At 43.1% G+C, this 20883-nt stretch overlaps 3 protein-coding genes and 1 long non-coding RNA gene across 8 annotated transcripts in view; 1 reads left to right on the top strand and 3 right to left on the bottom strand.

The window, feature by feature from the left end:
* Positions 1 to 1839, bottom strand: part of creb3l1 (cAMP responsive element binding protein 3-like 1) — a 35110-nt gene extending 33271 nt beyond the window's left edge. Inside the window, exon 1 of the mRNA XM_040142082.1 lies at positions 1397 to 1839. Coding sequence (XP_039998016.1) covers positions 1397 to 1507 — 111 coding nt within the window. The 5' untranslated portion in view covers positions 1508 to 1839. The remainder of the gene's footprint in view (positions 1 to 1396) is intronic.
* LOC120798078 lies at positions 1273 to 7366 on the top strand. Its single transcript, XR_005708616.1, has 3 exons — positions 1273 to 1444; positions 6353 to 6434; positions 7061 to 7366. It is a non-coding gene; the product is annotated as an uncharacterized LOC120798078 (long non-coding RNA).
* Positions 7251 to 12249, bottom strand: zgc:110699 (uncharacterized protein LOC325371 homolog). 5 transcript variants are annotated; one of them, XM_040142087.1, is made up of 9 exons: positions 12120 to 12249; positions 11790 to 11852; positions 11538 to 11651; positions 10074 to 10130; positions 9858 to 9931; positions 9630 to 9768; positions 8848 to 8941; positions 8315 to 8386; positions 7251 to 7630 (listed from the first exon to the last, which is right to left on the bottom strand). In XM_040142087.1, the coding sequence occupies exons 3-9, from the start codon at positions 11587 to 11589 to the stop codon at positions 7522 to 7524; spliced, it is 597 nt and encodes a 198-aa protein (XP_039998021.1). In that variant the 5' UTR covers positions 11590 to 11651; positions 11790 to 11852; positions 12120 to 12249; the 3' UTR covers positions 7251 to 7521. The 5 variants fall into 5 exon arrangements, with proteins under 5 accessions (XP_039998021.1, XP_039998020.1, XP_039998019.1 ...); XM_040142086.1 differs by lacking the exon at positions 11790 to 11852; XM_040142085.1 differs by lacking the exon at positions 12120 to 12249 and having other exon boundaries at positions 11843 to 11929.
* Positions 12250 to 12796: 547 nt separating this feature from the next.
* Positions 12797 to 20675, bottom strand: LOC120798075 (NADH-ubiquinone oxidoreductase 75 kDa subunit, mitochondrial-like). The gene is made up of 19 exons (XM_040142081.1): positions 20567 to 20675; positions 19180 to 19256; positions 18646 to 18737; positions 18275 to 18382; positions 18042 to 18118; positions 17860 to 17941; positions 17433 to 17563; positions 17106 to 17291; positions 16734 to 16868; positions 16401 to 16515; positions 16010 to 16155; positions 15732 to 15860; positions 14912 to 15041; positions 14604 to 14764; positions 14230 to 14384; positions 13806 to 13981; positions 13583 to 13717; positions 13202 to 13274; positions 12797 to 13095 (listed from the first exon to the last, which is right to left on the bottom strand). Exons 2-19 carry the CDS (start codon positions 19250 to 19252, stop codon positions 13004 to 13006), a joined length of 2196 nt encoding a protein of 731 aa, XP_039998015.1. The 5' UTR covers positions 19253 to 19256; positions 20567 to 20675; the 3' UTR covers positions 12797 to 13003.
* Positions 20676 to 20883: the final 208 nt, after the last annotated feature.

Genomic DNA, 20883 nt, shown 5'->3' on the forward strand with positions numbered 1-20883 from the left:
TGGTTTTTGAGGGGGCTCAGAAGATTGCACTGTCGTCGGATTTTTTTTTTCCCCCGCAGGCTGAACTGTGTCTGTCTTCTGCATGTGAAGGGGGCCACCTCGGGAGATTTTTACTGCAAAACCGAGTTATGTGCACACGAAAAGTGTGAGATCATCTTTGCAGCAGCATGGAGCTAGTGGAGCAAGATGTAACTAAGTTAACTGCAGATGTAGCACAATCGATTACAATACCACAGTGTGTAAGTGGGATAAACTTTGCATATATACAGTTGGAAGACATCAACAAGAGTTAACTAAAAGTTAGACTTTTAGTTAACTCTAGACTTCTAGTTTAAGAATCAAAAAGGTAGAAGCAATTAGGGCATAAGGTCAACTACCTGACGTCAATATTATTTAGGACTCCAATTAGCAATTATTTTCATTATCAATGAATCTACCAAAAATTTTCTGAATTAATTGGTTAAAAAAATGCCCATCACACATACAAAGAGGACATGGAGGCATCTTTAGAGGTGTTTTTTTGTCCGAGCAACAGTCGAAACCCAAAGTGATTTTTTTTGACATTTTTGCTTTACAAATTACTTAAATGACTAATCGATCATCAAAACAGTTGGTGAATACTTTTCTGTCAGCCAGCTAGTCGATTCTTTGACCAATTATTTAAGCTTTACTATTATTTAGGACTTAATATAAGAGTTGAGTTCAAGAAAACAACACATTTAGTATTGTATAAGTTGACTAAGAAACGTGCCTTAATTCTAATTAACGTTTGATTAAGAAAAACTTTTGAAGACTTAATTGAAAAGAAATGAAAACTAACACAGGCAATGTTTTTACTGTGCATTGATCAATTAATAGTCTGATGCACGCACACGCACCTACACACACCTTCACATTAATAATCAGGTGTGTTGCTGAAGACTGCAACACCTGGCAGCTGACAATACACACACACACCTTCACATTAATAATTAGGTGTAATGCTGTGGACTGCAACACCTGGCAGCTGACAATACACACACACACACACACACACACACACACACACACACACACACCCAAGTTAACCAGTAACTCGACACCAGCCTGTCTCGGCGTTCCCAGTCTCACCTACTGGTTTACACAATTAAACACACACTTAGGCACGCAGCGTACGAGCTCCGGATGTCAGTCAGGATCCATTAACTACACCGCCCTCCCGAGGTCCGGCTGCGGGCGGAACAGGCAGTAAAGGTGCGTTCGATTCGACGGACTTTAAATGCAGACAGCTGACTTTCAGCAGAAAGCGACCGCGCGGCTCTTTAGTTTACACGCATGATTATGTGGAGTTTGGACTGAGACAGCGAGAGGCTGAGGGAAGTCCGGCTCGGTGAACGCACTCCGCGTGAAAACTCACCACATTAGTGAGGAAATCTCCGTCGCTGAGTTCCTCCAGGTCCAACAGGTTGGTCCCTCCAGACGGATACAGTTTCTCCGCCGCTAAACTGTCTAGGATAGACTCCATCATGGCTCCCTGTGTCTGTGCGGGGCTCACTGGACGGATGGTCGGCGGCTAAACGGACTGGTCGTGGGCGAAAAAAAAAAAAAAATCTCAAAGTCAACTCATGAAAAATGACGGGGGTTTGTGTCCCGACGGTCTGCCGCGCGCCGTGTGTAGCGTCTGGTGCGCTCTTCGCACCACCCGGTGAGGCCGGTTGAGTCGAGCCGAGCCGAGCCGAGTCCGAGTCCGAGCCGCTGCTCCCTGCCAGTGACAAACTTGAAAAACGCAGAAAATTCACATCCTTCTCCCCCCGTGGCGGAGACGCTGCTATCCATCCAGCTGTGAGCGTGCAGCCGACTCTCTCGAGCGACAATGAATATTCAGAGAAACCCCGCCCCGTGGCGTCAAATAACGAGCACGCGCTCTAGCCTTAATTATGCCCATTTACACAATTGAGGCGAATTAATTAAGGGCACTTTTCGAGGTCCTTGAGTTTTTCCATTTTATCCAACATCATACTTATAGCTGTGAACTAAATGAGCTTTGCTCCCCCTGACTCCGGAGCCAAAGTGTGAAGTATCAGAAGATATAAATACTCAGGTAAAGTACAGGTACCTCCGAACTGTACTCGAGCACGGTGTTTGAGCAAATGTACTGTTTCTTTCGACCACCCTTCTTACTCCACTATATTTAGCTTACAGCTCTGTTTTTGTTATATAATGTTTTTATTTGACTGTCAACATCTTAAACGTGTACAATAAGAGAACGTTGTCGTTGCATTATCTGTTGTTGGGTGGTGGGGGAAAATAGGCCTTTATCATTCTTTTGTACAAGTTTGATGAGCTCTCTGCTAATACAACTTCCACCTGAGCAAAGGTCTCATCAGCCAAACAGGTGAAAATGCCTTTTTGGGGGCTTTTTGCAGAGCATTTGGGGGCCATGTTTGGTTCATTTGTTTTTTTTTTTCCTGTGTATGTGTATGGTGGCTTCTGTGACACAAATGGAACCGGGACGTGTGCATGTTATTAGTTCCACCTTGACTTTTTCTTGCCATGGTCAAGTCCAAATGTCTGCTATAAAAAGGTGGATCGACAGGCAATGAGGATTATAGCAAAGTTCACCGGGTGTAATATTACCCCCTATAGGTGAGAGCGAATCATTGCAATTGCAATGATTTGGATATTATAATATGGCAATGAAGCAATCTGTGAACACAGTTACTGTAAACTTTGTTCATATAAAAAAAAAATGAGGTTGAGTCGGTGACACCTGCTCTCATCTTTGAGCCACGGGAAAGACGTATTGGGATATGTGTCCGTGGTGAGGAATGTGCGTTTGTGTGTTGAAGGTAACAGAGAAAAAAAGACAAGGGTCTATAGAGACTGTTTTGACAACCCAAGATACTGCCTCCAGCTATAACACACACACACACACACACACAGGAAAGTGGGAATGAAACATTTCTTTCTCCTCCATGAGTGTTGAGGCTCCCCCCTCTCATTCTGCCCCAGGTTGCTTCTCCTCTGAGACACAGAGACAGAGGGACAGAGAGATTGAAATACCTGCACAGTGGCGCAGGAGAAACCATGTCCATTGTGTTGCAGGTGTCAGAGGTGCGCGCCTGTGTGTGTGTGTGTGCACTGCACCTCTGACCTGTTGCACAATCTGGGTAGATTTCAGTTAAAGACACATGAAAGAAGGACATTTCTGAGTCTTATTTATTTACTTATTCATGTCTTTTCACCCACCAGAATTGCCATCCCTAGGACCACTCAGTCTGTCCACCATTTTAGTCCAGACTGAAATATCTCGACAGCCATTGGTTTGCCATGACAGTTGGCACAGACATTGGTGGTGCCCGGAGGATGAATCCATACTGACTTTGGTAATCCCCTGACTTTTCCTATAGCGCCACCTTGAGGCTGGAATTTGTTGTCTTGAGTGAACCGTCTCAGCATTTCGATGAAATTCGGTACACAAGTTCGTGTGCCCTCAGATGACTTGTAATCCCTTAACTTTTCAACTAGTGGCATCTCCAGCTCCAAATGTGGATTTGTGCAGTATTTTGGTTTAAGAACGAAATACCTATAAATCTAAAGATATTTGAATCAATCTTGTCTGTGCTCTGTGTTTAATATTAATTAGTAAATTTTCAAAGATAGTAAACATGGTAGATATTAGACCTAATAGACATCAGCATGTTAGCATTCTGATGCTAGTGTTGATCACAGAACACTGCTGTGCAGCCTCCCAGAGCTGCTAGTGTGGACGTAGACTGTTAAAAGATGAACAGATATGTCAACATTTGATGAGGTTTCTCATTTCTCTCACATTCACTTTTAAAGCGAATGGCACGCCCGGAAGAATGTTTTCGTCCTGTTAGGCCATAAGTTCAGGACCTCAGTCCAGAATTCCCGTTAGGGAAGAAGATTGCAAGAGGAGTCCTGCATGGCTTGGCTCTGGGGCCTTCAGCATTTAAGTTATTCGGACGTGTGGAGTCACACTCAAGTCACAAAGTTGATGACTTCAGACTGTTTTTGCCAAAACCAGAAAAGACTTCCAACCTCGTCCTAACGCCAGTGACTCCGGATTTCATTTGAACTCTGGGCTCATGAGCACACATTCGGGAAAAACTGTAGGCCCCTGACTGCATTGTTCAGACAAGGTCATTGCAGAGGGTGTGGAGACAGAGCTCCTTTCTCATAATGGACAACAGTGATTGGCATCAGGTATCTGTGTGTATGTTTTATGTTCCTATTCAAACCATAGTTACTAACTGTTATGTAATGATCTCCTGTTACTCTTCAACCTCTTTCCACTTCGTCTTATTTCCTTCCTTGTTTTTCACTATCTGTGTCTTCCTTTTCAATTACTGTTGTCCTCTCTCCTTCCACCCCTCCTCTGTTCTCTGCCTATTTTCTCTATCCACATATCAGTTTACGGAGGTGTCCCACCCCGAGGGACAGGGTGTCTGTTTTTCTCTCTCACACATCGGCGTTGTGTAACTGTGATGACCTTCCACTGACTACAGTAATTCTTTCCTAAACCTAACTAATCCTGGTTCACATTTAAAGGTAATCATAACAAACCCCATTTTACATATTATTAATGGCCTGTCTTTTTCAGTTCACATTATGGACACAACAGTGAGGATCTGTATCACTGTTAGTCTTTTTTAAACCCCGTTTTTGATGAGTTTTAGGTAGCTGCATTGTTTTTTTTTTTTTTTTCTAGGAAGCCACTGGTTTGTGTTCATGCCACGTCATCGTGAAATCAATTTGACATCTTTAAACTGTGGTGCAAGGAATGGAAACAAACCGCTGTCGGCAAGGTAGGGGAAATTCGATTAAAAAAAATGGCAGGGATCTGCAGATCTAAACATCGGTCAGCTTTGATGGAAAGGAAGTAAGCGTCCACCCTCCGCCTGCACACAACGCACAGTCCAGGATGCAGAGAGAGGGCAGGACACGAGGGCCGCATGAAGTAGAAGACAAGGTAGATCCAGGGTAAAGAACTGTTAACCGCACTTAATACATCAACTGTTAATTCCAAATAAGATCTCAGCCAGGATTAGAGCCGAGGATCCGATCAATGCATGTATTTAAAAATAAATCTGATCTTTACAAACTTGTGAGAATCCCAAAGCCTGAGGTTTTGACTGTTTTGAATGCAATGGCTCTCCGATTGGCTGTTTCATCTGTCGATGCACGTCTTGACAGGCAGCTCTCTGATTGGCCGTCGGCGTGACGATGCAGGCGGTGACTCATCGCCTATTCTTAGCCGAGGAGGTGGCACCGGGGCTCTGGGCTTTCATCGCCTTGGTGACCGCGGCGATGTCATCACCCCAAACCCCCCCCCCCCTCTTCGTCGCCGTCGTCTGTCTCTCGCGTCCGCTCGGGGTTCGCTGGCGCGAGGGTTAAGGGGCGCGGCAGCGTCAGAGCACCGAGGCGGAAAACGCGCCGCTTACGTGCGTCTGTGTGAGTCAGCGACGGGCTCACTGTCCACGGGAGCAGCCGCTCATTATTCTGAATATAAATTCATCCTGTGACATTAATGACTTCTATGTCCGAGCAGGCCTAAAGGAGCGCTCAGGGCCGGCACGAGACTTTCTGGGGTCTCAAGCAGCAGCAGCAGCAGCAGCTGACCCCCCCCCCCCCCAGGAGAGGAGAAGCCCCCCAAAAATTGTTGGAGCTGAGAAGATTGATCACATCACATTGTTTGGATAAAGAAGGTTAACAGTCAGCATCTACACTTGGTCTTTCAAATGCCCCACGCTGGGCTTTTGTCCTCTCCCTTACGTCCAGTACATGCATGAATCATATGCTTTGAAATTGCACGAGTATTCGGTTTGAGAAAGGGGGGAAATTAAGGAACAGCTACTGGTGAAAGAATGGTGGCCATGGATAGCATCAAAAAAATGGGGTTTGATGTAAAGAAAATCTAAATGATTGTCACTTTAAAAGCCCGAATAGGCAACCATCTCTGCAGTTTCATCCTCTGTGTTTGTACATAAAGGCAAGCGGGGTGCCCGTGGCTGGTTGGCTGGCGGTGGCTGGGCGGAGGAGTCGATGTATAATAGGTGGGGGCTGGACATGGTGGTGGGGTGGAGAGTAAATACACAGTCAATTTTCCCATAATGTCTTTTCAAGTGGCTGGAGGTAGAGCGGTCTGCATAAACAGTGCAGTCAGACTCACTTGCTTAAAAACGAGCAGCTGTTATTTGTCTTCCTTTCCCAGCAGCCATAAAGACAAATCAGATGCCTGAGGAGCCCAGTGTTTTCCTTCCCTGATATAGTCAGTCTTTATTTTCTGTCGCTCACTGCCTTGCTTTTCTCTCTCTCTCTCTCTCTCTCTCTCTCTCTCATTTTTCAGATGTCTCTCGCTGAGCATAAAGTTCAGAAGTCCAGAGTGAGCAGCGAGGAGAAAGGGATGTGCAGGGGGAGAGAGACAGAAAGTGAGTTGAATAACGCCAAGAATGTAATGAAAGCCAGCCTCATTCTTTAACCACTGTTACATCATCTACACACTCCCACAACAAGGCCAAGTTTGCCTGTGTCACTTATCTGTGGACTCCGGAGACTGGGTTCATTGATTGGCTCGCGGCATTTCTGTGGTCTTGTAAAAAGAAAATTGTACATGATAGCTGACACAAGTCAGGGCCCTGTGCAGGCCCTGTCAGCGTCTTCCTCACAAACCCAACCAAACACGGGTACCCGCATACATTTTGGCCGTATAGCGTATTTGGCACACACCGTGCCGGGTCTGCACCAGAGGAAACGACCGTGCCGCCCTCTACTGGAGGACGTGACACATAACAAACCAGGACAGAAAACCCCCAAGGATGTACAGTAAATATCCCTAACTGTACCTAACTGAGTCCCACTCATAAATCATGCTAATAAAGTATGTGCAACAGACTGTGAAAGGAGAAACATATTCTGCCTGTGCTTTAGGTTAGCTTTTTCTGTCATTCTAAACCGTAACTATAAAGATTTTATATGAAAGAAGCACTTTTCTCTCCTCCGATTACCAGCCCTGGAGTCTGATCCGTGCCTGTTAAACTGTCTGCCGATTTTAAAGGGGGGTGAGAGGAGCTGATGCGACTGCCCATCACCGAAGCGCGCCTCAACTCCTCACCTGCTGACACAGTGGCGTCCCCTAATATTGCATTCATCCTGCTTCAACCTCTTTTCCAGCTGGAATTGTGCAGCAATCTCATGCCAGAAGCTGCAGGCTCAAACTGGAAAACAGCCAGGTCATCGGTGTTGCAAAAAAAGTCTGGCCCCCATATACAGTAGGTGCCTTGAACACTGTCAGAGGTGGAGGTTCAAAAAACTGGTACTTAGTAGGAGGTTTTATTTCTTCCATTTTCCTCCATACAGGCTGATTGATAAGAGGATTAAACACAATTTTTTTGCGTCAACACTACAGTGCTGATATCATAAAACCAGCCCGGAAGTAAAACTGCAGTGTTACGAGAACAGACAACACCTGCAGTTTTTCTCGAAAAACGCCCCACGGTAACCATAACTGGTGAACGGTCACCACTGCATGGTCTTGGACCGGGTCAGTTTCCTGGTCAGAGCGTGGCGGACTGTCAGCATGTAGGAGCGACGGTCAGGCAGAGGGCGCTGCTGGTCCAGCACCAGCCTGTTAGACACAACACACAAAATATCACCAACAGCTGCAAAAAAGAAAAAGGTGGACAACACATCACAAATACGAGGCCTGGCATCTCCTGTTTGACAGCATGTCTGTGGCACTGAAAATGTGCACTATTGCTTATTTACTTCATAGCATACTGTTTTTCCAGTTAATACACAAGAGATCAACATACTTTGACAGGTTTACTCACACGACATTTTACAATACATGTCAGTTGAGCTTCATTTAAATTAAATTTCACAAAAAGAAAACAAATGTCTTTTGTTTTTTTGTTTGTTTTCAAAGCTCCTTCTGGAGCTGTCCCATCACCATCCGCGATTTACTTCAATGTTTTTTTCTGCTGTGAAAAAGCTCCTACATTTCCTTTGTGCTTTTCACATTGTCCATCAAGCACACACTCAAAAATCAAAAGTCTGCATGCAGATTGTTTCCAGTGTACATGCTCATATGTCACATCTTCAGCTACAACGTTCAAAACTTGCTAGGAATGAATGTAGTGTGGACTTGGGATGCGGCGCATGTTGTATGCTTCAGTGTTACCATGCAGCCTATATCAAATTTGTTGTGTGTGGTCTGGGTATTTCAGAAATAATTTGCTCAAGAGCGATCTACCAGCATGTTGTCTACCACAAACTGTGTAAAGTTAGGTATAATACAGCTAAAACACACCTAATGAGTTGAAACACTGCTGCTTCCACGGGTGAAACGGCTTCGGCCACAGACAGCTCCCTGAAACCACACCTACACACACACGCACGCAAATTGAACACACGTTTGAATTTCGCTTAATTCGCAAAAACAAATATAAGGCACCAGTATTTATCTACGGGTTGGTTTTTTTTTAACAAATGAAACTTTATGTACAGTAAACACAAGTTACTTCAGACTGAGCAGAATTAGATGCACAGTGAGTCCATAACATTGGTATCTTCTTCTTCCCGTAATATTATTTTCATCAAAATAACAGCAATAATGTTCACATTATTTACTTTATATCTCAGTACTGTGGAGATACGTGGTAGCAATATAGACCTCAACTTCAAATGTCATATTCAAAAATTAACAATAAAATAAACAGGAAGAAAATACTTATTATTAAAATACAATTTTAATCTAAAATATACAAGATAAATGAAAAAAGTTTTGTAGTAGTAAAAACTAATGAATAGAGTAGAACCATGCAAACCCACGTGTACACAAACCTTAAATCCTTGGCCAGTCTCTGTCCTTCCTCTGTTGTCACCTCCCGCCCTATTTCCAAATCTGCCTTGTTGGCTACTAGCACTGTAGGAACAACTGACACACACACACACATCCACACATACACACACACACGCACAAGCGCACACACACAGACTGAAGACGAAAACCAAAATAAAATGATGATATAATCTCTGTGTCCTGTTACAGAGAGGGCACAGGATGCTCTACCAAACATGGAATATATGTCCACTCCATCTGTGCATGTGTGTGTGTGTGTGTAAAAGTGACAATAGAGAGATGTCAAACAGAGTATGAACAGGAACTCACTGCACTTTAAGAGCAAACATGGCAGTGGGCACACTGTTCCTCTGGAGATCATACGGCTGGTTCAGCAGCTCAGAAGCTACTATGTTAGTCAGTTGTCTAAGTTCTGTTTCATATGTCTCTAAGTCATTTTTACACGGATTATTATATGACAGTATAATAATATATAGAATAATGTCGGTTTTAGAGACAAGCTTAAATAATCTAATGGATGTCCTCCTTAAACATGCAGCCTTTACCTTTATGTCATCAAATGAATGGCAATAAAGCCCCTATGTGCAAGACTTGAAAAGTTCTGACTTTGCCGTCTCCCAATGGGATTAGTTTTTTAAAAAACAAAACAAAACAAAAACAAAAACTCAACATGTCCTGATACACTATCTAACGTCACGGTCAGAGGAGTCTTTGCAACTTTCTTTGACTGTTCCCTCGGATAATGAGTAAGATAGTTCCCTACCCAGATTCTGTTTTGTTTGGTCAATGAGCTTCTTGAGTCGCGGGACCTCTAGGAAGCTGAGGCGTTGTGTGATGGAGTAGAGCAGCAGGAAACCGTCGGCCCAGCGGATAGACGACTGCAGAGAGGCCACAGAGCTCTCCTGGAGAAGAAAACGGCGCGTGAAGGAACCATGTGGGAAACACTGACTCGTATGAAAACAGCATCAAAACAGCAGAGGCCAAAACTTACCTTACAAGCTATGTCTAAAATCTCCAGCTCAACGCTCTCCTGGTCCACCACCCGACTACATCTGTAGGTCACCTCTGTGGCACAGTAACTCAGATACGTTTAATTATTTTATTCAATCCGTCAGAGGAAGCGCGGTGCAGCAATAAAAGCAATGCATCCAACTATTTTCTCCATGCCATTAATGTTTATTGCAGTAAACACTTACTGCAGTCTTACCCTTTTTACGGTCATATTCACCAATGAAGCGCTTGGTTATGAAACGAACACACAGTGCTGGAGACAGAAAACAGACTTGGTGACTGGAGAGGGAACAGCCAAAAATGCAAGAGACACTCACTGACTAATATATCATTTATATACTGCACATTTACACACATGAAGTTTGATTTACACACTTGCATCTGGTCGGTATGTTCAGGTGTTATGTGGCATTATATCACGTCGCCCTGAGAATGATCCTCGGTGTAATGTTACCTGGCTTGTTTAAACAAATGCATCTGGGCTTTCCCTGTGTTTGGGTGAACGGAGTCTGGATGGGTTCATGTTTGTTTGACTTCGGTGTCTGGCATTTGAGGGCCCACTGTATTTCCTTCATGCAGGACACATTAAAAGGTTATTTAGGCCTGTTCTGCCTCTGTCACATTGCCGTGCAGATATTGTTTTCTTTTTTTTTTTTGTTAACGTGAACATCAGAAATGAAATTCCATTCAGCTCCATTGTGAACTGACCCATTAAAACCCCAACCCACGGTATGCCTAAAACTCTGCACGACTGCATATGCAACTATTCCTCTAACACGCCGATCAAACAAAATGCAACTTACTCTGGGTTTAGAATAATGCCATGAGCTTGCAAGCTTAACCAACTAGGACAAATGGATTTCCTCTAGATTTTGGCGGTGAACATCCTGTATCTTTCACTTTGCTTATTGAGACTACAGTCTAGCATACATGTCTGATGTTTCTAGGAAATATCCTCCAAAATACACACATAAACATGTATAAAATAAGTCTGCGGTCTCATATATTCACAACATTTAAATGAAGGTTAGACGGGTTTTAATTTAGTAATCTATGTGATTTTTGAGATTTAGTCGTATTGTTGTGATTGTGTTGCTTCCTTCAGTTCGTTCAATCTTTCATTTTATGGTAGAGAAGTATCCAAATGTGTCACTCGCATCAGACTGCTCTTATTAAATCATGTAAAAGGGGCAAAACTATTTTTAAAAAAAATCATTACCCATGAATGAAAAGCATGAGAAGTCCTTTTCCTAGCCAAGCGATTTCTAATACTGATCCATTTTCCCACCGTGAGAGGAGACGTGACCGGAGACAGGCAGCGGTCTGACATGAAAACGTAGCAGTGGAGGTCACAGGAGTGGCTGGATACATTTACGCTTCAATGCTCAGGAAGATGGGTCAACTTTAGACCTGTGCAAGGTTTCCATATTTAGCAAATCCCCTGAAACCGTGACCAAGATTTAACCCCCAACTTAATCTCTTTTATTTCCGTAAACCGGGTTTTTTCACTTAATGACCACGTGACGGTATGTCCACTCTATCCTACTGTTACATTATCCAAAACATGCGCTCACATTCCCACCCCGTCCCCCTGCCTTCTTGTCTGCCTGTATTTTGCTGCCTGTCTCTCTGTGCATCTCTCGTCCTATCTGTAGTTTACCTGTTTTTCCAGTGTTCTGAGCTCCCAGAATGAGGAGCTTAACTGGAACCATCTTCCTGCTGGGCCCACTGTTAGTCCACTGTCTATCTTGCTGTTTGTCCCTGCATGAAAACCCTACAGAGAAGAGCAGAGGAGGCAGAGTCAACTTTAAATCACAATATATTTACATGGAAAAAATATAAGGAGCTATTGAACTACAACTGAACACGACCTCACTATTACCACTAGACTATAGATTGCAATAACACTGACCTTTAAGTAGAAATAAATTCCAGATGTGGGGTGGAGTAAAATAATGAACTCACTGTGTTGTCTCTGAAAGTGAGCAGACAGGGAGTGAAAGGACTGTCTTCTCTCCTTTTCTGCGTGTTTAAGTGTGTCTCTCTGCTTGTGTTTGGTTTTAAGTGCTCTCTCTCTCTCTCTCTCTCTCTCTCTCTCTCTCTCTCAGGGAACAGCATATGACAAGAGCCATTTGTTTGGAGGAGCCGTGTCCAACTCCAGGCACCAGTATCCCATTCTGGATCCATTCAAGACACATATAAACACTCTTTTTAGGGAATTACAATCACTTCAAAGACTTACCTCAATCCTGAAATGACGATAAACTCACTGTGACACCCAACGTCGCCGCAAAATCTGAAAACTTACTCCCACCTCACGATAATGCTTGTGAGACTCAACAGTTCCGTTTCAAAACGTCAAGTGAACTGAATGAGGGGGTGGTGTTGTGCACGCAAAAACAAAATCAGGGAGTGTGTCTGGACCTCAAGGCTTTTAACCGAAGCTGCAGCTGGAGTCATTTAAGCCTATTTGTGAAGAGTGATGGGCATTTGCCCTGTCAGTCGAGTAATTGGTGAAGCTTTTGGAAATGTACTGTAAAAGCCTCTTTTCTTTCAAGTAATAGCTCTACAACAAACGGTCTGAGGCAATCAGGCCATCAGTCTTTAGTCATCCTCTTCACTCATGCAGTGGCCTTGACATTATCTCTTTAACTCTGGGAAGCCTGCCTTCCTTCAAACCGCCTCCATGTCAGCAGGCCTGTGCACAAAGCCAGATTTGACCACATTTGGCAAACACTTGTCTGCGTCTACTTTATGTTTGAGGTGTAACAGTTAAAGTTAGATTTAGTTGGTGCTTTCTAAAATGTGCACCTTTCTTTCGAGGTCGGCTTAGATCACTCTGTTCAGAGTGTAAGCCTTTACCTTGAGGACAAACAGTGAAAGAAGAATGCAACACAATGACAGAAAACTGAACTGAACTGGAGTAAAGACATTAGTAAGATTTTATTCATATTTTATATGTTTAATTCAACAAAACTCATTCTCAGGAGCGAAAATGATTTAACTGTATACAACAAGCATCAAGGACAACTTTAAATTACGGAGCAACGCTGAGTTTCTCCAGAGAAGTGTGTGTTCGTTCAGCAGATGAGAGTTTATCGGTTGTATGTGGATGTTCTTGACTGCTCAGCAAACCGACGGCTCGTCGACGGCAGCGGCCCCTTCTGTGGCGGCTTTGACGCATTTGGCCATCGTCTGCGAAGCCCTGCTGATTGAGTCTGAACACGGAAAGGGAGGGGGTTTAAGAAGTTTACTTTACATTTCTGTGTTTTTTTTACTTTTACCTATGTATCCACTATTTAAAAAAAAAAAAAAAACACTTACCTGTCATGTAGAAGTCCTTTACTGTAAGTTGAGGTGGTACCAGAGGAGCTGCTGTGAGGTCCTGGATCACTGCCTGAGAGAGTGAGGAAACAGTTGAATCAAGAGATTTGTCTGAAACATCATATCAGTCTCTCATGCTACTGCCAATATCACCCTCTAATATCCTTCTAGCTATTTGATCTGTTGATTGTTTTTAGTTGAATTTTCCAAAACTTATACATTAATATATTTTAATGCAAAATTACCTATAGTTTGACAGAAGATTTGACACTACACTGCATACCTCTAGCTGCAAAAACAAATACTTTAAAGAAAGACGAATAATAAAGAATCAACTCCAAATTCTGAGCAGAAAAACGAACTGTGTGTGTGTGTGTGTACCTTGGCAAGTTCATTTGCTTGTTTGAAGTAGTTTGCCTCCTCTACGTCATCATAACGGACCAGATTTGGAGCAACCTCAGCTAGTCTGGATCGGACCTCATCCATGGATTCGTAGGGCAGTGTCACACCAGCCAGCTGCAAACACACAGACACATTTCTTTGGTCAAAGTAAGTGTTGATTAGCAGTATGAACATTTGTATATGTGAGTAACTTCCTGCTTACCTCAGATACAGCTCTGATGATCTTCCAGTCCTCTCTGGCCAGTCCAGGGGCAGTGACGGCCAACCGGGTGTGTTGGCTCCTGCCTTCGGTGTTGACATAAGTGGCATTTTTCTCTGTGTACGCTGCGCCAGGTAAGATGATGTCTGCCATTGGTGCTCCTACGTCACCGTGGTGACCTGAAGGAGTTGAAAATGTCAATTAATATATTCTCAGAAATGAGTAATTTTGCATTTTTACTTTAATTTTTGACTTTCACTCTCATGTAATCTATCTACTGAATGCTTTGTGGCTTGTGTGTGTGTGTGTGTGTGTGTTTGTGTGTGTTTGTGTGTGTTTGTGTGTCTGTGTGTGTGTCTGTGTGTGTGTCTGTGTGTGTGTCTGTGTGTGTGTCTGTGTGTGTCTGTGTCTCTGTGTCTCTGTGTACCCTGATAGATGATGAGGCTCTCTTTAGGCAGGTCGGATCTGGTGATGCAGCCAGCGTCAGCCCCCAGCAGGAACAGGACTTTGGGTGGATTCTTCCTGATGGCGTCCACACCGGCCTTGTAGCCCAGGTCCAACGCAGCCACCTGACTGGCCACTCTGGTAACGGTAACACAAACACAAACACAAACACACAAAGTATGAGCAGGAGGCATCTACTGTATTTTAAGCTGATCGTTTATTAAATCTCACTAACTTCAGGAGCAAAAAAGGAGCAAAAAAGCGTTAGGAGCAAAAAAGCTGATCACAGGCAACTCTGATCTATGGAAAACATTAATCAGTTTGTCTTGTCAGCTTCAAAACATTGGCAAGGTGTACCTGTGCAGGACATTGAGGACTTTCCATCCCTCCTCCACTCCACTGCTGGTTCTAGCGTTCTGAGCGATGGTGGAGACGGCGCTCAAAATGGCGGCTCCGTCTTCTCTCTGCAGAGCGCTGCTGCCCACGACCACTACTGGACGCTTAGCAGCTGAAAGGACCTGAGACAGGGAGAGGAAAGGAGACATTCAAAACAAAGGTCCCCAGAAATTCAGCTGAAAAACTGTCAAAAAAGAAAGTCACATCGGTTCATTAGTCTGCGCAAAATTCCCTGGAAACTGATCAGATCACATGTATGTGTCCATTACCTGGCAGAAGGGGTGTGTGCCGTTAGCCAGCTCCTTCAGCACTGAGGTGTCCTCTCCCAGGTGGTCGTACGTGTAGCTCAGGTCAACGTTGTGGCCCACCATGGCAACACGCAGCTCATTATGGAGCCAGCTGACAGAGGAGGAAGGCGGGGCAGAATGGCGGAGGGAGGCAGATTACATTTAAAATCAGGGGACTAAGTGAACGACATGACAGCACTTGCGTAATCTCATTTTAGGCTTGGAGACTAAAATTTAATTGACAAAGGGAGAGCGTCTAACCGAAGTTGCTGTCAAACTGCATCATGGGAAATGTTGGATCTGGTGTTTTTTCTGGCTTTTATAATACACTAGGGCTTAAGAGTCTAGATATCTTGGCCTCGGCTGCTTCGATAGATTCAACAAACAATATGGTATCTGTCATTTGCAAGTCCCCCAACTTTATGGAAGTACACTACAAAAATCACTGGAGTTCTCTTGATATGTTGCAGTATTACGCTGGAACAATTACATCTCTTTCATTCAGGAAAGCCCTAACAATAAGTTATCATAGTTGAGAGATGGCAGAGGCAAAGCTGACTTTCTCAGAGTACAATTTTGTTTTTATCCAGTAACAGCAACAACCAATCACAGAAGTAATTACTGGATGAGCACTGTAATAAGATATTTAAAAGGGAAAAAGTAGCTTAGTTACAATGAACTGTTTGTGATTAGCAAGCTTGGTCACAAAACCACATTTTGCTTTTTCGAAAACACTGGAAAAAAAACTGTTTCCAGGAAGAGAAATAAAGTGGTGACTGCAAAGTGTGATGTGTGCGTTTACCTCTTGCGGATTCGGGCGTTGAACAGCGGGGCTTCATAACGTGGGTTGGTTCCTACGAGCAGCAGCAGGTCGCAGTCCTCAATGCCGGCGATGCGGGAGTTCAACAGGTAGTTGGAGCGCAGATCAGTGCTGCAGAGAGAGCGAGAAAAGAAAAAACCGTCAGCTGATAAAGCTGGCGACAAATTGCACACTGTGGGAACCCTGTACATCACACACTTCGCTTTTGACTCTTGCATTGTTTAAGCTCACAACCTTCACGACCACGTAAGCAGACCTACCCTGCCCCCGCCGTAGGGAAGACCTCCTCAGTGCAGAGGTTTTCTGAGTTGAGTCTGTTGAGGAGGTCTTTGAGGGAGACCAGAGCCTCGGCGTCGGCCATCCCTCCCGCTATGGCCGCGACCTCACTGCCCTGCACGCTCTGCAGCTACACACACACACACACACACACACACAACACAGACATGTATTCATGCATACAGGCTCAAGAATGATAATACCACTAAAATGCCCCAGGAGATGCCTCAGCTGTCAAAAATGACCTATAGTACCAGACAGAAGCACATTTGGCTACATGGAAAAAAAAAGCATAAATATCACTTAACAGCATACTATAACTATAGAAAGAGGAATAAACAGACAGATTGCGCAAAGAAGCAAACACACACTTACTGCTCCAGCAACACGTGTGAGAGCATCCTCCCAGGTGGTGGGGGTCAGCTGACCTGAATCATCCTTCACCATTGGCAGGGTCAACCTCTGTCTCTTAAGACCATCATACGCAAACCTGAGAACACACATTTTAGGATTTTCACTCTTTAGTCAGTCTACACAGCCATATATGTAACTTTTTAAGTGGATTAATTAAATGTGACGCTTTTGACTAAATCAAGTATTTATTTTACATACTACTTATCTAATAAGACAGATTTCACTTCCTTATTTCGATCTGAAACATGTTACTAGCTTTGTATTTTCCGGCTCGGGTCTGTGTCTATGTCCCACCTGGTCTTGTCAGAGATCCATTCTTCGTTAACGTCTTCATTCAGTCTGGGCATCACCCTCATCACCTCACCTCCTCTTGTGCTCACCAAGATGTTGCTGCACACAGCATCCAACACGTCGATCGACTCGGTTTTCCTGCAAAGACAGCAGAAGATGAAACTAAAAAGAAAACAGTATGGAAGAATGAGACGTAAAATGACCACGCCAACTAAATATAACGCTTTAAACTGCTAAAACAAATCCTTTCAGGAACTTAAAAAAAAAAAAAAAAAATTTAAAAAACCTCACATCTTTAAAAATAAGCAACGGTAACTGTCTGATCTGGATAGCACTTACTCCACCAGCTTAACTGAGTATCAAACCCTTTCCTACCTGGTCTCCCATGGACGTGCAGTAAAAGCGTAGGGTTTGGAGGTGAGCGCTCCAACAGGACAGACATCGATAACGTTGCCCGACAGTTCCGACATAAACATCTTCTCTACGTATGTCCCGATCTGCAGGTTGTTTCCTCTTCCCGTCGTTCCCAAGTCTTCAACACCAGCGATCTCACTGGCAAAACTTCAAACAACAAAACACACAGGCATGAATGTGAGGTTGCAAGATCTCGTATATTTTACCACTTGAAATGACAATAGCAAACAATCCGATTATCACACTATTCCTGATAGATGTAAGTATGGATGTATAGGTTGCACTTACCGGACGCAGCGTGTGCACTGGATGCAGCGGGTCATGATGGTTTTGATGAGCGGCCCGATGTTTTTGTCCTCCACTGCTCTCTTACCTTCTGAGAAACGACTGCGGTCTGAACCGAACTGCATGGATTGATCCTGGGAACACAGCATGCAGAGTATTAACAAGGTAAAAAAAAAAAAAAAAAATTTTGAAAACTGTCCACAGTGAGTTGGGCTTTCTGCTGACTTTTTCAAACGTAATTATTCAACGCTTTAGGCACCACAAACTCAATTCCATTCAATTCAATTCAATTTTTTTTACAGTCACAGCTAATATCAAAGCAGCAGGCATGTCTATCTGCATGGTTAGATACCACTAAAGATAAATGGGAAATTATGTTTTTTGTCAGTGAACTGGCCCTTGAACTTCCATAACCTCGTCCTTTAGTTACCTGCAGGTCACACTCTCCTCCCTGATCACAGATGGGGCAGTCCAGTGGGTGGTTGGCCAGCAGGAACTCCATCACGCCCTCTCTGACGACACAAACACACACGTTCATCAAGCTCATTTACAATAGTTTATTAACTTAGGTGACAAGCTTTGCAAAAGACTGTATCATATTCGAGTTTGTACCTGGCTTTGCGTGTTTTCTCTGAGTTGGTGAGGATGTTCCAGCCCTTCATGACGGGCATGGCACAGGCAGCTACCGGCTGAGGGCACACGACAACACACACACATCAACTGGACATTAATACTGCAAACATTTAAAGCATTTTCTGGCCCAAGGAATCTTCTCTATCAATTTGATGCCAGCCTAGTGGCTCCAAACATTATCCGCATAAAGACAAATGGATGCACTCTGTTACCTTTGGAGCCTTCTCAATCTCCACCAGACACATACGGCAGTTTCCTGCCACTGAGAGGCGCTCATGGTAACAGAACCTGGGGATCTGGATTCCTGCCTTCTCACAGGCCTGATAGAGAGAGGAAAGAGACATCAGCCAACAACAACAACAACAACAACAACAACAACAACAACAAGTCAGTGAAGCTACGCTAATCCGTTGTCTTATTGGCAGTACTCAAGTACTTGGATCACCAACTGATGATACTTCAATAAATGAGGTTCTACCTTGTTACCCAGACTCCTGAAATATGTTCAAGCATTACAGTTAACCCTGACCATGTAAAAAAACATCTGTGTTAGTTTGCAGTAAAATTATCTAATACGTCTTACCTGCAGGACAGTAGTTCCAGCCTCCACCTCCAATGGTTTCCCATCCACAAACACTTCCACCATGTTGCTGGCAGCGCGCACTGGAGTACGCACTGCAATTGCACACAATAGAACACATTTAATGAAATTACCTAAAATTCTACCCATTAAATAAATTTAATACATACTCTGTTTCCACAAAAGTGAGACAAAAGTGTAACAGAGATACATCTTGAAATGAAGTAGAACTGCATCTAATACTAATATATAATAATATCCCTGGGTTAAATTTTCACTAACAAACACTGTTCTATACTAGAACTGGAGATTTTAAATACATACTTTGTATTTAACGTATTGCAAATGCAGAAAGGTTAGCAATGGTATTCTCTGAGTTAAATTTTGAGTTTCAAAATGCACACTGGGACTCAGCCCAATTACAGTACAGAGAAGAAATTGCTGTTGCTTACTGAAACATACACGTACACAAACACAAAAACAATCACACACACGTGTGTACAGACAACCATTAACACACACACACTTAGATCTTACTAGTGTTGGAGGGAGCCATGCTGCCCTTGGCAGCTCCGACTAGAGCTCGGCCGACGGTCGGCAGTCGCAACATGACGCTGTGAGAGGAAAACAGAGATAAAGCAGCCAACATATGAGCTAACCTTATTCTGACATGCTAAGTACCAAACTCCATTAAAAAAAATAAATCTTCAATCTGACTTGGTTTTGGGAGACTCGAGCACTAAATCTTCAATAGAGTTAAGTGTACATCCAAATCCAAACAGGAGTCATTAGAATAAAACTCTATTAATAACAGCAAAAGCCCTTTTCAACAATTTCTTAGAGCCCAACATGACCACAGATGTTATATTTTACTCGCCCAACAGTACAAAACCCGAAGACATTCTGTTATTGTCACAGAAAACGAACAAAACCCGCAAGCATTCACATTTAATGAATCGAATTTTTGGCATTTCTGCTTGAAAGTGACAAAAACGATTAATTGCCTTACAGAATTACTTTTGGTAAGAAGTTTTATTATCTCTTGAGTTTTTGTTCTGCTGCACAATTACTTGAAATTATATATGTTTTTTTTCTGTTTCAGTGAAGTAAAATTTCATTTGTTATGAAGTTAATAAATGAGTAGTATACAAAATTAAGTAGACTTCTTGTTTCAGCAAGGCTGCTAATTATGTCACTAATAATTATACAAGGCGTAGCTTCAAATTTGGACATTAATACTTACAGTTAAAGCTTTTATAATTCTGCTTTTAAGCCAAAAAAGTTGTTATCAGATGCCAACGCAATCTTTATGGGTTTTAGGGAGTAGAAAACATTATTAATGTGCTGAACTTTACACATCTGGAGCACTTTCACTTGACTTTCTCCTCAATACACAGGATACCTTAAAAAAATACTACAGAGTGGAATCAACATCTTCTCCAGAGGCATGGTTTATTGAGGGGTTGTTGTTTGAGATTGAATAGGTTTGTGCTGGTCCAGCTGATAAACTAGAAACCTAGTGACAGCATACATAACCAGAGCTACGGCAGCTAAGTGCTACATAGCTTACTAGCTGTCACTGTCAACAATAACAAGTGTCAGCCACGTAACGTTTCAAGGTGATAATCCACAGAGGACGAATACAGCTTTTCCAACACATACTGAAACAGCACGATTCCGTACAGTTTTTAAGCAATGTGGACAAGAGAATTAGCTAAAGGTAGCATGGACCTTCCAATGAGGACTCCTTTTTCCAGGCTCAAAGCGTTAGCTTACAGAACTACTCAAGGACACGAGCACTGCAGTGTTGTAAGAGGTTAACTGCGGGTAATAAGGTCAAACACATCATTTCCAGCTGGTCTTGCAGTTAAATAACAAATAGATTTAAACGTCCATAAGTGCATAATGTGTTTCTCGTTCTTACCTTTCGCTATTTGGCCTTCTTGACCAGAACAGCGGTGATCTGAGTTTTACTACAACTCGAATAGCTACGGTGCCGTTAGCGGAAATAGCATGGTGTCCTACTTCCGATTGAAACGAGATCCAAGATTTCAAAATAAAAATAAAAGCTTCACTTTTATTAACATGTCATTTTCCCTTTCTGTCTTTGACTTGAATTATTTTTTACTCTTTATTGACGCTAAAAATGTACGGCCATAGTCAAAAACATGTCCAAACTTTGTACCACCCAGGGGGGTCCATTAAGCCGATTGCCGTTCAGTCAATTGACCTTCATTTTAA

The sequence above is a fragment of the Xiphias gladius genome, chromosome 13 (genome assembly GCF_016859285.1).
Source record: "Xiphias gladius isolate SHS-SW01 ecotype Sanya breed wild chromosome 13, ASM1685928v1, whole genome shotgun sequence".
Lineage (NCBI taxonomy): Eukaryota > Metazoa > Chordata > Actinopteri > Istiophoriformes > Xiphiidae > Xiphias > Xiphias gladius.

Coding starts and splice junctions, on each gene's coding strand:
- zgc:110699 (XM_040142086.1), bottom strand. CDS start 11,589: ATGGTTCCAGTTAAGCTCCTCATTCTGGGAGCTCAGAACACTGGAAAA. Junction 8,387..8,847: donor AGACTGGCCAAGGATTTAAG/GTTTGTGTACAC, acceptor GTGTGTGTGTAG/GTGTGGTTTCAGGGAGCTGT. Junction 7,631..8,314: donor GCAGTGTTTCAACTCATTAG/GTGTGTTTTAGC, acceptor TGTGTCTAACAG/GCTGGTGCTGGACCAGCAGC.
- LOC120798075 (XM_040142081.1), bottom strand. CDS start 19,252: ATGTTGCGACTGCCGACCGTCGGCCGAGCTCTAGTCGGAGCTGCCAAG. Junction 18,119..18,274: donor AGATTGAGAAGGCTCCAAAG/GTAACAGAGTGC, acceptor GTGTGCCCTCAG/CCGGTAGCTGCCTGTGCCAT. Junction 14,765..14,911: donor GCACACACCCCTTCTGCCAG/GTAATGGACACA, acceptor TCCCTGTCTCAG/GTCCTTTCAGCTGCTAAGCG.